The following is a 16,385-nucleotide window of genomic DNA, read 5'->3' on the forward strand; positions in this document are numbered from 1 at the left end:
AGATAACCTTGTCACAGAGGGGCCAGCCACCTGCAGACACCAATTAGGATGTCATTTACTGCTAATGTGCCAGCAGCAAGTGAACCAGCAGGGGCTATGCAGGCAGGCCAGCCAAAGGCAAGGGCAACACACAAAAATCCTTTGTAATAAATCACTACATATCAAGGACAAACTCTTCACTCATGGGATACGTACATTATCGACACACACAACTTCCCAGTGCGACTTTACAAAAAATTTTTTACCGCTTAACTCTTCCGTCATACACAACAAAAACGCATGTAAAAATCAAAACAAATATAGATATGAAATCATATTTTCCATCTCATCTCACCTTGATAATCTCATCAATAAAGCACACATGAGACACTGGGTCCCTCTTTTTGGTTAGAACCTTCTGCAGGTGCTGCACCTGTTCAGGAACATAGCAGAAAATTAAACCAATATATTCAAAGACCCCTTTCAAGCATGATCTAAATTTAACACTTGGCTTAAAAAAAAAAATAGGTACAATTCTTACTGCATTTATACAGTAGATCTATTAACAAGTTTTAATATCATGCACTTAGTTAATGCATCATGCTCATGCATTTAATACAAAATCAGATGAGTTGATTTGTATATTTTTCTTTACCAACAATATATTTCCAAAAGCAACTTATGCATCAAGCTTTGCAAGTTGCCAAATAATGCATGGACTTGAACAGCATGTATGAGTGGAGAAGAGTGATAGCAATCTTCCCTCCCCACTTAAGCATCCTCTCTCTACCATTAACAGGAGTGCTAAAAAGTTCAGAGTGGGACATGGTAATACCACAGCCATCTGTGAACTGCTGGTGTTTTGCCTAATGACACTAACAGTGTTTCATAATAGTAACATCTGTGTGAGTTTGATGACTTATGCATACCTGACCACACGCAGCACAGATCTGGTCCATTAGTTTCTCTAAATTTGTCCAAAGGGCAGCTCGAAATGCAGCTGTATTCCCTGGAGTGGGCATGACAGCTCTGCCAGGGGCACCTAAACACAGCAGACATGAGAGGCACACGTTAAAATACAATGCAGAATCAGCAAGCACTCTAAAACAGCCACAAATGCACCAAACTACAAACCTCTAGTGTTAGCAGGTTGAGTAAGGACTTTAATGTCCAGGGCATTAATAACATTCTCCTGCACAGATGTCCTGTATCCATCCACTACACTTCTTATGGTCTCTCTCAGATTGCCGAGGTTGTAAAACACCTGTAGGGCCGTTCCCACCTGAGATGGATTCTGTGGGATAAACAAATCAAAAACATGAAAAATTCTGTACAAAAAATACACTGTATGAGTTACAATTTGCTACAAGTTTTACATGAATGGTTTAAGCACATGCAATACAGTGGCTTAAACAGTAGCAAGGTTATATGTTTAATAAGTTTGTCATAATTGTACAGAAAATCTGTTTAATATAACATTCTCCTCCATTTTGTTACTGAAATCCCACTTTACATGATAAATTCCCACTTCACAAAGTTTTTTAATACATTATCTCCCAGGTAATATTTTATTTCACCAGATATGTTAATTTTGTATTGTGTGTTCAGTGGTTTTGAATATTTGAATAGAATTGATGTGGGGAGCAGGCCACTGACACACAGAAATCTAAATGCATTAAAATATGCCTGACCCACCAAACTCTTTACATTCGCATCTTCAGTTCCAAGTCAAATTTACACCTGAGACTAGTCTTGTCCGCATGAGGGGATCACAGACTGTGCGCAGCACTTGCTGCGAGAGCCACCGATTGACGTCACTGCGCTCAACACCAGAGCACATGTTAGGAAAGTAGGTCAAATTCAAATTATTTAAATTCAACTGTCTCAGTTTAGCAGTGACTACAAGACATTGGAGTTTAAAACGCAAAACAGGAAGCTCTCCAATGCTGCATTCAAAGCAGCTTCTAGCAGACGGTCCTGATCTCTGATCCTGCCTTTTAATTTAATCTTCCAGGATGAAAGCGCCAAGCATTACAACCGATTCAAGACCCCGTCCAACTTCAATGTAATCCCAGTGGATCAAAGATGATCAGGCCCAGTCTCTTTCCCAAATGGTACACGTAAAACTGTAGGTGAATGGATATATGCATGTGCTTTAAAAAAACAAAAATAAAAAAAAGAACAGATGATAGAAAGTGATAATCCAGTAAATCTACCCTTTTTGTCTATGTGCTTGACTAATGGTGCACAGATTGAATGTAATAGGCAGGAGTGGTAGGATAAAGCCATCAGTGGTGGCTAAGTACTTGGTGGCAATCAGCGGTTTCAAGCTCTAATCACGCAAATGATGGACACACATTGCTTCCCTCATGCTGTCTTCAAGTCCACTTGAAGTGAAGGCTAAAACTGAGGACAGGGCTGCAACAGCTTCTCTTCCCTTTTAAGAGAAATGTGCACAATTGTGAAAGAGGTTTCACTCTAATATTTTAAACAACTGCAAAAAGATTGGGTTGATGTACAAAACGGATGTATCAAGATAAAAGTTCATTTTTAAAGAGACAAATTGATTGAAGCACTTAGGTTTTATGCACTGCAACATTGAAAAACCCAAGGGACTCACTGACTATAGTACGTACAAAAAGAAACAGCAATACCTTGTGATCTCATTACAGGTGTTGGTGAGGGGCCGTTCCGATTTCTGATACACTAGTGGCTGCATTGTTTTTGTAGCTACTTACGATCTTAAGAAGTAAGTCCAAATGGGAAAAGCGGTCCCTGTACTTAGAAAAAATTGCAAAGCATTGGTGCCTTTTTCAGCTTGCCTGCTGCAGGGTCACAAGACGCTAAATCACATTTTGAGACTTTAAACACCATGACGATAACATGTGTAAGTATGAGAGCTATAGACAAAAAATGTTTTAATACTACGGTGGCCAAAAGAGCTCAACGCACTGCAAATGAAAAGAACACATGCAAATAGAAAAAAACCCAGTAAATTAAGAGAACAACATCTGTTTGACAACACGTGCTGCAATTACTCACAACACGACCAAATACAGAAATGCACTGCAAATACGTACAGACCCATCGGAAATATTTAAGGGAAGCACAACAAGTGATGAACCAGGCTTGGACATGCTTATCAATGTCTACTCTGAAAGGTGAGATTTTTGTTCATTTTAACACCCTGATCACATGATTCCTTAGCTTTTTTGGATATTATTAGCCTAAATAAGCTGATGAAAAACACAATTACTGTAACTGTGAAACATTATGTAAGCTGGCTAACTTACTTTTACAACTTCTCTTACGAAAATTAACCATGGTTTTACTATTTAAATAATAATAATAAAATAAACATGGTTAATACTATATGGTAATTCCCTTATAAAAATTGACTATGGTTTTACTACAAATAAAACCAAAAAAACATAGTTAATATAGTTAAACCATGGTAACCATAAATTAACCATGGTTATGCTATATTAACCATAGTTTAACCATGGTATGTGTAGAAAAACTGTGGTTATACAAATGGTAATCAATATGCCAAAAACCATGGTTACTACACTTTTACTACAATAAAACATGGTTAATTTTTATAACAAATTAACCATGGTTTTGCTACACTAACCATGGTTTTTGTGGCATATTGACTACAATTTGAATAACCAGTTTGACTACAAATATCATGGTTAAACAATGGTTAGTGTAGCAAAATCATGGTTAATTTGTGGTTATCATGGTTTAACTACAAGTAACTATAGTTTTTTGGTTTTATTTGTAGTAAAACCATTGTTCATTTCCGTAAGGGTTCCGATGTGGTCTGTGCTACTTGCAGCACATTTCTGTATTTGATTGTGTTGTGAGTATTTACAGCTCATATGTGTTGTCAAACTGATGTTTTCATAATTTGCTTTCGTAATTTTCTATTTGCATGTGTTTTCTTAAGTTGAGCTCTCTCAGCAACCGTATGATACAGTATGATACATTTAAACTGCAAAAATTTGTCCATCGACTTGTGGCATTTAATATCTGTTGTTGCTGAAAAATACAGTGGTATAATTGTTTTATCTATACTGCTCAGCTGTAGCTGAAACATTCACAAACCGAGCCAAAATTGGCTGTTGTCCAGCAGCATAAATCATATGTTGTCACTAATGCAACAGTGAGTGTAGTTGTCAAAGAACAGATGTGAATCGCAGACAAAGGAAAACAGAGGATTGGGAGAGACCTAATTGCTTGCAGCAGGTTCACTCGCAGCACGTAATGCGCTAGCCCTCATTTACCCTGAACTGCAGAGGGATAAGGGTTTAGCAGGGACATGCACAGTCACCGTGGAGATGGATTTGATCAGCTCAGTGCAAGCCGGTGACCCAGGATGGCTAGCCGCCAACTGCCGTGAATGAGGTGTTTTTACATTACTCACATCCAGGCAAGCACTAAGCTTTTGTTCCCAGAATTAGCACTTAGCTGGAACAGGTGGCCAACGATCACTTTCTTTACTGGCAAGAGGGAGAAAAACATATTTGGGCTAATCCTTTTTAGCTCAAACTGTAGAAGAGACCAATTTTTGATTGGGAAAATAGACAGCCATCACTGGGAAGGTGAAATGCAACTAAAAATACACCTCGGTTCCATGTTGATTAGATTGGCTTGCATGTTGTGGGCTATTGTTGCAAAGAGTGGGAAATCTTATACAGCGTGTTTAGTTTTGTCAATGCCGGTCTCACTTCGTCCGCTGTCCAGCAGATGCTAAATTCATTCTGTCCAAGGGATCGCATGAACTTGAGTAGGGTGTAGAGCCCTTTCTTGATATGTTTCTTGGGAGAATTACATTTCATACTGGAATGAATATGTTTATATCAGATAACCCCTCATAAACAGTGAAGGTCAGAAACGGTCTTGCCATCTTCGTGGCAAGGCACTGCATGTTTATCTGTACCATAATGCAGATCCAAAAGGTTCTTACATAATTGCAAAAGGCAGGTGGCATGCTTGGCAAACACATCACTGTATCTGAATCCTACAGATCATATGTATAAGGAGGTTTGAGATGTGCCAATATTATTTTTTGCCATCTTGAGATTTAGGCGTGTTTCTCCAGGGGAACGTAGGAGACAAAATGCATGTGAAAAAGCATCTTACTGCTTCTTTCCATGTTGATTAGATTGGCTTGCATGTTGTGGGCTATTGTTGCAAAGAGTGGGAAATCTTATACAGCGTGTTTAGTTTTGTCAATGCCGGTCTCACTTCGTCCGCTGTCCAGCAGATGCTAAATTCATTCTGTCCAAGGGATCGCATGAACTTGAGTAGGGTGTAGAGCCCTTTCTTGATATGTTTCTTGGGAGAATTACATTTCATACTGGAATGAATATGTTTAGATCAGATAACCCCTCATAAACAGTGAAGGTCAGAAACGGTCTTGCCATCTTCGTGGCAAGGCACTGCATGTTTATCTGTACCATAATGCAGATCCAAAAGGTTCTTACATAATTGCAAAAGGCAGGTGGCATGCTTGGCAAACACATCACTGTATCTGAATCCTACAGATCATATGTATAAGGAGGTTTGAGATGTGCCAATATTATTTTTTGCCATCTTGAGATTTAGGCGTGTTTCTCCAGGGGAACGTAGGAGACAAAATGCATGTGAAAAAGCATCTTACTGCTTCTTGTATTTGTTCTTTGATGGCATTGGTAACTTTCATATTCCTCTCAGAGGTGGTTTATAAGAGTAACAACAAGCTGATGTATTAGTGTTTAACCTGGTGGAAGAAACTGGGTCACATAAGATAAACAAGATGGGGTGGGATGCTAAGAAGTAGATGTGGTAGATCATCCTTGGGTCACTATCACAATCCTACCTGCCTACATCATGTATCCTACCTGGGCCTGTAATAACTATACCACACTGATGGTATCACCTCCATTACAGACACTGTGTGTGGGCTTGATTAAATTCTCTCCTGCTTGGTAGAATTCAATTCGGTCAACCCTCGTCCTGCATGAATGCTTCAGGTAGATGTCCTTTCTCTGGAGAAATCCACATTGAGAAAAAAAAACACAGCCCAAAAAGGGAACTGGCAATGATATCAAGTATGCCACCTCAACAGAAACATGGTGAGAGTTTGCCCATCACATAGGGGTACAGTACATTTCCAGCCAATTGCTTCCTTTCATAAAAACACCTGGTCACCATGCCAGTGTCATTAGCTTCTGGCTGTGTTTGTTTTGTCACCATATGGAAGACTCAGTCCGGATATTTGTCAAACAAACCAATAGCAGATAAGTAGATGACACCAGGGGTCTTTGCCCACATGCGGTGCCCAATAGTAATTCCTACTATGAGAACATTTCCATGTGCCCATTATATGCAATGTAATATTGGATTAAATGTTATATATACATACAAATAAAATACAAATAACTGGGAATTTTTAAAGACAAAAATCACATTAGATAAAACTTCCTTCAAGAAGTGACGCAATTATGGGTGGGAAAACAATTGCACAAACATCATCAGTAAGTATTAGCAAGCGATTTCAGCCTGCTTAGTAACATTAAAGATAATAAAATCATAGATAATATCATATCAAGATTTTAAAAATTAACAAAAAAAAATATAAAAATAAATAAATAATCAAAATTAAAACTAAATTAAAGGGGTCATATGATGTTGCTAAAAAGAACATTATTTTGTGTATTTGGTGTAATGGACCGCTTTAACTGTCAATTCTTTGTGCAATGGATAATTTTAGTTATTAGTTTACACAAATGGCAATAAAATTAATAGGGTATATATAATATAATAATCAAGTATATAATCATGAGACAGCTCAAAACATCAAATACTTGCTCAAATACTTACTTTCATTAAGGCACTGGCATGACAAGAGGACATTTTTAAAAGTCTGCTAAATCTTTTGTATAAATACTTCCTTAAGTTACAACACAATATGTTTACGTTTTTAGAAGTAATAGAAAGTACTGCATAGCACAAATGACCCAGCCAATACGAGAATTACATGAATTCTATGGAACATACAGGGACATTTACTTTTCTTTTTTTGGTCAGGTCTTTCCCAATCCAAAAACAACAACAAACATGGCTGACGACAGCCCATAGGAACATGCAGAGTTCGTTTTCTCACACTTAGAAAAGTGTCATGGCCATGCAAGAGTACTGCTGAACAGAGAGAGGGCGAAAATGAGACTTTGAGTGTGAGGAAAAAGTGAAAAGATGATGGATCACTTAGACATTCATTTACGTGTCGTGTTTCCACAGCAACTCAAAAACAAACACGACAAAGACCGATTAAAGCCTTTTAAGACGCACTTGGTAAATGTCACTGCAATGCCAGACCAGGAAGAAATGAACTCAATTTGGGAGAGAACTGATGATTATGGAAAGGAGAAAGGTGAAAGATGAGGTGTGCTCAGCATAACTAATGAGAGAGAACATCTTCAGCGATAAAGAAACTTTGATTTGCACCGGCATTAAAAGGAAATGAACTCCTTTCATTCATGCATTTTTTAAGACCTGAGGTTAAATGCATCTTGTATCATGTCATTTCTTTTATGTCAGTGTAACCCAAATTTAACGAACATCTTTTAGTGATCCTTTTAAGTGTTATTAAAAATTGGAATACATTCCCATTATGTGCCCTCATATATTTGTTCAGTGCTAATTCAAGAGTGCAGGTTAACCTACTGAAAAAAGATGGACATGCATAACCATAAATAACATATCTATTCAATCTTGTGAAAGCAGAAAATTTGTTCAGACAAAGACACTTGCGCACAAAAGAATGGTGGTGACTTAGTCATAAGAGTACCTCCTCCAATGCAAATCTATGGATTTATCACCTATTTTATCATCCACCAAGCCAAAATCTTAATCTGATCTAACATACTCATATATCAAGGTACTTGAATGGTGCTGGAATAGAGTATTAACAAACCATGCAAATAGCATGTTTATCGATACTAGCAGGATACCAGGATATGGTATCACAGTATACAAACCTGTAAAAATTAGTGATAATCAGTCAGTAACATGGTCCACATCAAAATATGGTAGATACTCTCACTGATCAAGTGCAACAGGACTAGCTCATTCTCAATGACACTATAAAAAATATAAATAAACTGTGGCATCTTTGTGCTTTTAACCTTTGTGTGACGTTTTTAATTGTGAAGAACGGACACCAGGCAGAAGGGATGTTAAAAAGCATGTGCATATGGTCTCCATGGTAACAGTAATTTGTCAGGTGGGTGCTTGGCAGTAACGTGTTACTGATGGGTAATGGGTGAGAGAAGTCGACGTGCGAGAACGAGAAGCGCTAATCAGCACACATGGGAGCCAGTTGCTAACAGGTCTCTGATCTGTAACAGTGTACCAGTATTCTTTCAATACATCATACACAACCCTGCTGAAAAACAAAGCTTTAATCCAGTCTACAGTGGCTTGTTGGTCTTAGCTGGCTTAGCAGGTTGGCCTGCTCATCTCCCAGCTTCAGACATGCCCGGTTTAGACTAGTTTAGGGTCGCAATGAAATGGAAGCAGCGACAGGTCTTTTTTTCCATACATGTGTATCAGATTATCGAATTGAAAAATTGTAGGATTGGGTCTTGTTTCTGTACATTGGATGTAGTAGTAACTTTATTTATCCCCTTGGGGAAATTTTGTTTCGGTGTCTTGTTTCAATATGCGGTTCTCACAAACGACAATACAACATAAATTTCACAATAGAAACAATACAAATTTAACATCAATTAATCAAGAAGTGCTAATTACTGAATGAGACCTGCTCATTACATAAAAATAAAAGGGGAAGGGGAGAGGGGAGGAGAGAAAAAAAAAAAAAATCTTTCTTTCCTATCTTTCATTTAAGAACTTCACTGCCTGTGTTATAAACGATTTTTTTCCCTCTATTTTTAAAAAACACCGGTATCCTGAATCTTCTACCCGAAGGCAAGAGCTCAAACTCATTATACAGTGGGTGCCTATCATCAGATATAATTTTCATAGCTTTACCAAGACATCTAGTCTGATAAATTTGTTGTAAACCCATCACAGGGATACCAAGTAATTTACTTGCAGTACTTATAATTTTCCTGAACATACTCTTTTGTTCCACCGTAGCATTCCCGAACCAGCAAATAATACAAAAAGTCAGTACACTTTCAATAAAAGAGTTATAAAACACTTTTAACAATGGAGGGCTTACACTAAATGACACCATCTTCCTAAGGAAATATAGTCTTTGCTGGCCCTTTTTGTTCACAGCGTCAGTCCATTTATCCCACCTCAGTTTGTGATCTAAAACAACTCCAAGGTATTTATACTCTTCTACCCTCTGAATCTGGTCCCCTTTAATAATGGTTGCAGAGGAAAAAAAAAACTGGATTGTTTTTGGATGTTGACTGGATGTTGAGATGTGGCCGTGGCACTCAAAAATGGAGGCAGACAAACATGAGTTTGCAGGGATTTATGCAGGGACTAAATGATTGGAGAAGTCCTTCATACTAGAGCTCTGCACGGGACCCCCGATTTTCTAGCCATTACCGCCCACTACCACAACTTGTGTGTTCTGCTCATCAACCCTCTACATTGCGAGTAAATCACTCGCAAAGGCGACTAAATAATGTCTAACATTAGCCATTGGCTAATTTTACACGCCAGTATTTGTGTGAGAGGCGTTCAACACAGATTTTCACTCGATAAACACGCTGACTGAGCGCTTGAGTTTCGCTCTCCGTCAAGCGATCTGTACTATTTGGATGCGCTCAATGGATCATGTCATGTACTCAATGGATGCGCAGTATGTAGCACGCAGCGCACCTGTATTTGACGTACTGTAAACTAGTGTATGTGATTTTTGTGTCCAGTCCCTCCTGCTCCTGCAAGCATTCTAATGTATACAATTTTCGAGCATCTGGGAAACACTCTCAATAAGCGGGGTATTGAAATTGCTTTTGAATGAGTGCTCACTGTTTACTTGGACTTTCCATTTCATGATTATGCGTACTCTGTGTAGAGAGCACATCTTACAAGGTCAGATATTTGTCAATGAGCTCAGGATCTGTTGAGCAGCAAATCCTCCAGCATGGTCTTGTCAGTCATCTCTCTTTACTCTCGACCCGTGATTAGTCAAATCTGCCTCCTCCAAGTCCGCGTTTTTTCCACGGATTTGGATACTTTTAAACTGTTGCAGTGGTTTGATTTCCCCCCCATGGGGTAAAGGTTTGAAATACCTTATGAATAGGTTTTGAAATTTTCAGGTTTTGAAATAATTCACATTTGACTGAAATCCTCGTATTGAAAGATTTTGCCTGTTTTTGACTGGCATGGGCTAGTTTTGTCATTCAGACCTGGCAACCCTGGCTGTATGGAGCAGAGCAGAGCAGAAGCTTTTGGTTTCCATCTGAACTAAATGATTTTTATTTCTAAAACAAAAAAGCAAAATGACAATGGGGGTGGTGTAAAGTAATCGTTGGGACTGCGGGATCTGTTCTATATTTTTTTTGACCGCCCACTCCAGACCGCAGTAAAGGTAAAACCACCCGCTCCCGCGAGATTTGCGTTGGGTCTACTTCCTACGTCACCAGAGAGAAGTCTAATTTTTCACCAAAAGACCCTGTTATGACATTTTATTTGACCATTACAAGGTCAAAACTTTTTTTTTTTAAATGAAATGTACAGGTTAGGATTTTTAGGTTAGCTTTTGCTTGATTATCGTAGTTTTAACTTTTTGTATTATTATTCTTATATTGCTTGTTTCTGTGTAAAGCACCTTGAGAAGCTGTTTTTAAAAGGCACTGTATAAGGTAAAGTTATTTATTATTATTATTATAAAATAAACTATATTATTATTATTATCATCAGGTGTTTATGTTAAGGCTTGAAATGTGCATTTAGAAAATGGATAGGGTAAATTTTCATTTCATGCCGACTTGATGTGCTTTATACAGCAGTGAGATTCTATTCATACAAGTGTTCTCCAGGATATCATTTATGGAAATGCATAAAGAGAAAAAGGCATAATGAGCACAGTATGCATATTGTAAATATATATGAGTAGTATGATCATTTGGAACAAGACTTTTGCCTTCTTTCCACTGACAGTCATACTGGCAGAACAAGTCACACCTGCTGACTGCTTGTCAGCTATATGAGCAATCCAGCGCATCTATATTCCATCTTCATGGTCTTTAGAGAGCAAACAGAGAAAGAATGTTAGAGAGCGACAGCGATGGCAAAAGAAAAAGACAGAAAAAAGACTTAAGGTGCGCACAAAAGCAATGATTTCACTCCTTAGCAGCTTCAAGTCCTGGGAGACATTCCTTTTGATGTAAAGGTTACTCAAACACATGCCTCAAAAAATGGATGAACCGTGAATATCAGGGGGGTGACTGCGTAACCTTTTCAGTGACCAGCACAGTTGAGCCCATTGGAAAACATGAGAAAATGAATCGAGATTTGAATAGAGTGCAACAATGACATCCACTTTTTTGTGACCTTGGCATTTTCCCCATTCATTTTCACCACAGGCATTGAAGAAAATCCATAAAGCAAAACTCCAAACCAAATCAACCAGCTCTAACATTATAAACTTTTATTTAAAACAAAATGTGCATTAAAACCAGCAAAAATGTGTGTATTTCTTTATTCTTTTATAAAGGAATGATCTGCTTGATGCATCCAAAGCATTGTAAATGGCAAAGCTAAAAAGGATGGTATTATTGATGGTACTGCAAGCTATTGACTTAGAGTTATAAATTATTAGTTTATTGCTAAATATTAATTTATACAAGTAGTTTGAGTGTGTAGGATGAATGACTCAATTTCGTCATTGAAAACCATGCATGAGAGTGAGTAGTTATTAAACTCTTGCACTCTACAGGCTGGATATTTTAATTCAGAGTAAATTAAAAACGATTTACCATACCGTTTTTTCTCTTGTTTGGAACAAGCAAGCTGTCATATCCATATCTGACAAACCTGTCCTTATATATACAAAAACATAGCTGAATCCGGCAGGTTCTCGGCATAAGGACCCATCTGTCACATAACAATGCAAAGCCTCTTGCAATATTAGACGGATCAGATCATTCAAGAACACACACATAATTTAAACCCTGTTTGAATCCTGACTGCGTTAGCTTAAAGGGCATCACCATTTCCTGTCACCTTAAAATGTCAGCATGCAAAATGTAGTCAAAGGAGCACAAACAAAGCCACACATCTCTGATCAGGCGTTTACAAATACCAAATGTGCTTTGAGTCATGCCATTCGTGGTAACAATGCAGCGACAAGCTAAACTGTGCGCTAAAAACAAATTTCTAAATGATTACTACCTCTTATGCACAGTTTGAGTCATGCATCAAGATCAGCCCTGAAGGAACAATAAAAAAAAAGGCTGTTATCAAATCATTAGTGACAGGGATTGCACATTAGCAATTGCAGGAGATTGTCTATAAATAATCATGCATGAGCAAAAGGCATTTATTTACATAGAAAAAAGTAAAATTGCCGTGTGGTATAGCAGAGAAAGAAAAGAAGCATTGAATCGATTTCACTTAACATTCTTGTCAGTATTTGTTTGGCCCAAGGCGGATAACATTTGTGTTGTCTTTTCAGCAGCGTGTGAGAGAAAATTCCATTACATGCCGCAGGTACATGGGTCTATTAAGCTCTGGATGACAAAAATCACATTCCACCATGACAATGGACAAAACTAAACAGATCAGACAGAATGGACAAATGCAGAGAAATGAAAATCATTTCAATCCTAACAACCTCAATCTTAGATACACTCTAAAAATTAAGGTTCCAAAAGGGGGTTTTCACAGCAATGCAATGGAAGAACCATCTAGGGTTCTCCAAAGAATCTAGCAATGAAAAGTTCTTAACAGAACCATTTTTTCTTAGCGTAAAGAACATTTTAATAATTTAAAAGCACCTTTTTACACTATTGTAGCGTCTGGACCAATCAGACACACCATTTTTCATTTGATTTAACAAATCAATTATTCATTAGATTAACAAACGTTCACAGACCCCTCACCCAATAAACATACTGGGTGCCAAGTTGTCTGAGAACAAGGCCCAGGACCAAAGATGCATTTGTTTTTTTTATACTGGGTTATAAAGAACTTTTATTTTTAAGTATGCATAACCTCAAATCAAAAATAAAATGAATGCAAATCCTGAAAAACATATCTATTGAAAAATAATAATGTGACCCAATTGATTGTGGCAATGTGAACTACTGTATATCTGCACCTTATATCAAAAGAACAAAAATCTATGCGAGACAACCATCAGGTGCACTTCTGACCTCTTGAAATGGACAAAGGTGACGTATTGTTTAAAGGGTGCATGATCAATGTTCTGCTGGGGCTGCTTATGTAATACACAGTTACTCATGGTGGGGCAAGAGGCACATCTGTCTGTCAAAGCGGCAGAGACTTAGTTAAAACCTAGACTCATTCGTTCCCTCCTGTCATTGATTCCACCATCAACACCCTTCCAATGCAGGCAGTGCCTAATCTATTATGTGGAGGAACCACACTCCTGTGATTTCACTAGTTATTTCTGCAGCAGGTCAGTTCTTTCCTTGGTTTATGACTGTTTTTGATCATGCATGAACCTGGTCAAATGATTTCCTAAGAACGTGCTGGTCAGCAGTCAAACTAAACGCTAAAGACTAGCTTTTTAACATCTCCCAACTCTTGTTTTTTTTATTTTTAGTGAATTTATGAAGTCAGTTGTCCTCAGGTTCAGGCAAGTGTCCTAATATTTCACAATTCATAGTCAACAATTTCAACAAGATCTATTATTTTATTATTTCAAAACGGGACAAACTTATTTTTGTGAGATGTTTTGCTTGGAAACTTTTTCTTTAAGCGACACCGAGTTTGCAATCTAATGCAATGACATTTTTAGGGTCACTGTATTGTGGATGGAGAGATTGTCATTTTTTCTCTTCTGTAAGCGAGAAGGCTGCATTAATGTCCATTTCCCTACGAGCATGTGAAACAGGACACTGGCCCCGTGAGCACTCTGCTTTTCTGGGTCAGGAAGACAGGAGCCAAGGCAAGAGTAGTCCTTTGTATATGTATGTCTGTGGACACACTTGTGCGACTCCACACAGTGAATTTTGAGCCCTTTGAGACCCTAGTATGCATCTCCAGCTTGGACCACACACACACCTCAGTGACCTCCAACCAATGTTTGCTGAGTAAGCAAAAACCTTCACTGCGGTAATGAGAATCCACTTCCAAAATCTCATCCCCTCATACACACTAAAAAAAGAAAAAGGGAAAAAAAAAAACATGATTTCTCCTCCATCCCCCGAGAGTGTCACCTCTCGCGACCTTCTGCGTGAAAACATCCCTCTTAAGCAGCTGATATAAATGTATGAGAAGAGAAATAAAAACAGACTTGAAACAAGTTTATCAGAAATTTTAACAGACCTCCTCTTCTCTCACCCCATCCGAAATTAATGTGCAGATACAGGCTACACTTTTTGTACTGCCTCCCTGCACGTCTAATTTTGACCTTCAAACGCACTCTCCTTTCAAGTGCCCTTCTGACAATATGGCAGCGAATCAGACAGCTGATGCTTTCAAAACAGGAATGCACTGATATAAAGTACCACTTTTCCGTACGTTTCTAATGAAATTTAGAGGAGAAAAATAGACTAAGCACTATGTCACTATGTACCAAAAAGCAATTAAGAACAGAAGAAACCCTCCAATCCTCCAATAAGTTTTCAAAGAAAATGCAAAACAGTTCCTGCTGCTTTAAGACGATTAGTCAGATTATGTTTTTCTTTGTTTCTTTTCATCAAAACTTAATTACAGGAACCCTCTTCTGATATGATGAAAAAATATATTAATCAATAAAAAACAACTTTATTGATCCTATTAAATCCCACTGGACAAAATCACGTTTACCTTTACATTATTTTCAAATGAATATGGTTTCACTTGCAAATGTGCCATTTCAGAAATCGAGTTAATCTTAAAAAGAGAAACAAACTGTTTACAGTAATGCACTTACAGTGTAAGTCAAGGCACTGTATGGGAGTAAATGTTAAAATAGACAAGATTCGAAAAATAATCTTACGAAGCTTTTAATCATTAAACTACTGTCAACATGCAAGAAAACAACATTTCAAATAATACGAGCAGCACAAATATCTTTGCTCCATAATTTTACACTGTAAGTGCATTACTGGAAGCACAGCTGTCGTTCTTATAAACTGAGGGATGAGATGCTCTCGATACAGCTTAACTTGCATTAAACCCAGAACGTTTCCATTAAAGGACATTAAAAGATTTGAGATATCTTGGTTAAAATTCACAATTTAAATTGAAATTCCTCTTTTTTTTTGTTTAGACTAAAAGAGTGAAATGAAGAGGACCATCTCTCCACATGAGCTAAGGAATAGCGGCTTATGTAACCCACACAATTCTAAATATACTGATGCAGGACTGGCCGTGGAGGAGTGGAGTGAACTACATGATAAGATCCAGAACAACAAAAACATGAACAGAGGTCAGGGGGCTCTTGCATCGCTTGGTTTTATAATGAGATGCTAATAGGGCAAGAATGTGTTGTAGGGAGAGAAGGAATTTGTTAGAGATGCATGGGATAGAGAACTGAGATTGAACTAGCGGTTCACACTTAATTGAAGTGAACAAGAGCTAAAAAGGATTTCTGGTCCTTAAAAAAGAACATTTCATAACTAGGTTTCTATGCAAAAAAAGTAACACTTCTCAAGAAGCAAAGTCTTAACTTAAATTGAATCAAAACATCCCTAGTAAAAAAAAAAACAATGACAATAAAGAGAAAGATGAAGGAAAAGTAATATATTTACAACACATTTATTTCAAACTAAGTATAGTTCATAACATATTTACTTACATATCGCTTGAGACTTACTGACATAAAAATTATAATGAAACTTTATTTTGAGTACTACTTGTGCACAATGCACATTTCTTAGTAGTAAGCTTAAAATGTGTTTTAATGTCACTACTGATGAGGATTGAACGATCTTTTAATAATATCGGTCTTTAAATCCAAGAACATTTAAGTGTACCTAAAGTAAACTTACAATAGTTCCACTTTAACACAATTAAAAATACTTCAGTATATCTTTAGTTGGACTTCAGCCCTACTTCTGCACAATTAAAGTGCATTACGTACAATATTAGTTGTTCCAATTTAGCAGACTTTAAGCATACCAGTTTAGTATGCCAAGTACAATTGCAGGGTATTTTTAATAAGCACATAAATACGTAAATGTACTTGTAGTGTACTTAGCATTAAATACATGTATTTTAAATACATTTTAGTATTTTTATTTTTCACTTGGGATACTTAAGTA

General features: G+C 37.4%; 1 protein-coding gene across 1 annotated transcript in view; it reads right to left on the bottom strand.

Annotated features, from left to right (window-relative positions):
• Window positions 1–16,385, bottom strand: part of cog5 (component of oligomeric golgi complex 5) — a 78,230-nt gene that overhangs the window by 34,651 nt on the left and 27,194 nt on the right. Inside the window, exons 8-10 of the mRNA XM_016512162.1 lie at window positions 1,114–1,273; window positions 909–1,021; window positions 335–412 (exon numbers count right to left, since the gene is read on the bottom strand). Of these exons, the coding sequence (XP_016367648.1) occupies window positions 335–412; window positions 909–1,021; window positions 1,114–1,273 (351 nt within the window). The remainder of the gene's footprint in view (window positions 1–334; window positions 413–908; window positions 1,022–1,113; window positions 1,274–16,385) is intronic.

The sequence above is a fragment of the Sinocyclocheilus rhinocerous genome, unplaced genomic scaffold, assembly GCF_001515625.1.
Source record: "Sinocyclocheilus rhinocerous isolate Xijiao unplaced genomic scaffold, SAMN03320098_v1.1 scaffold475, whole genome shotgun sequence".
Lineage (NCBI taxonomy): Eukaryota > Metazoa > Chordata > Actinopteri > Cypriniformes > Cyprinidae > Sinocyclocheilus > Sinocyclocheilus rhinocerous.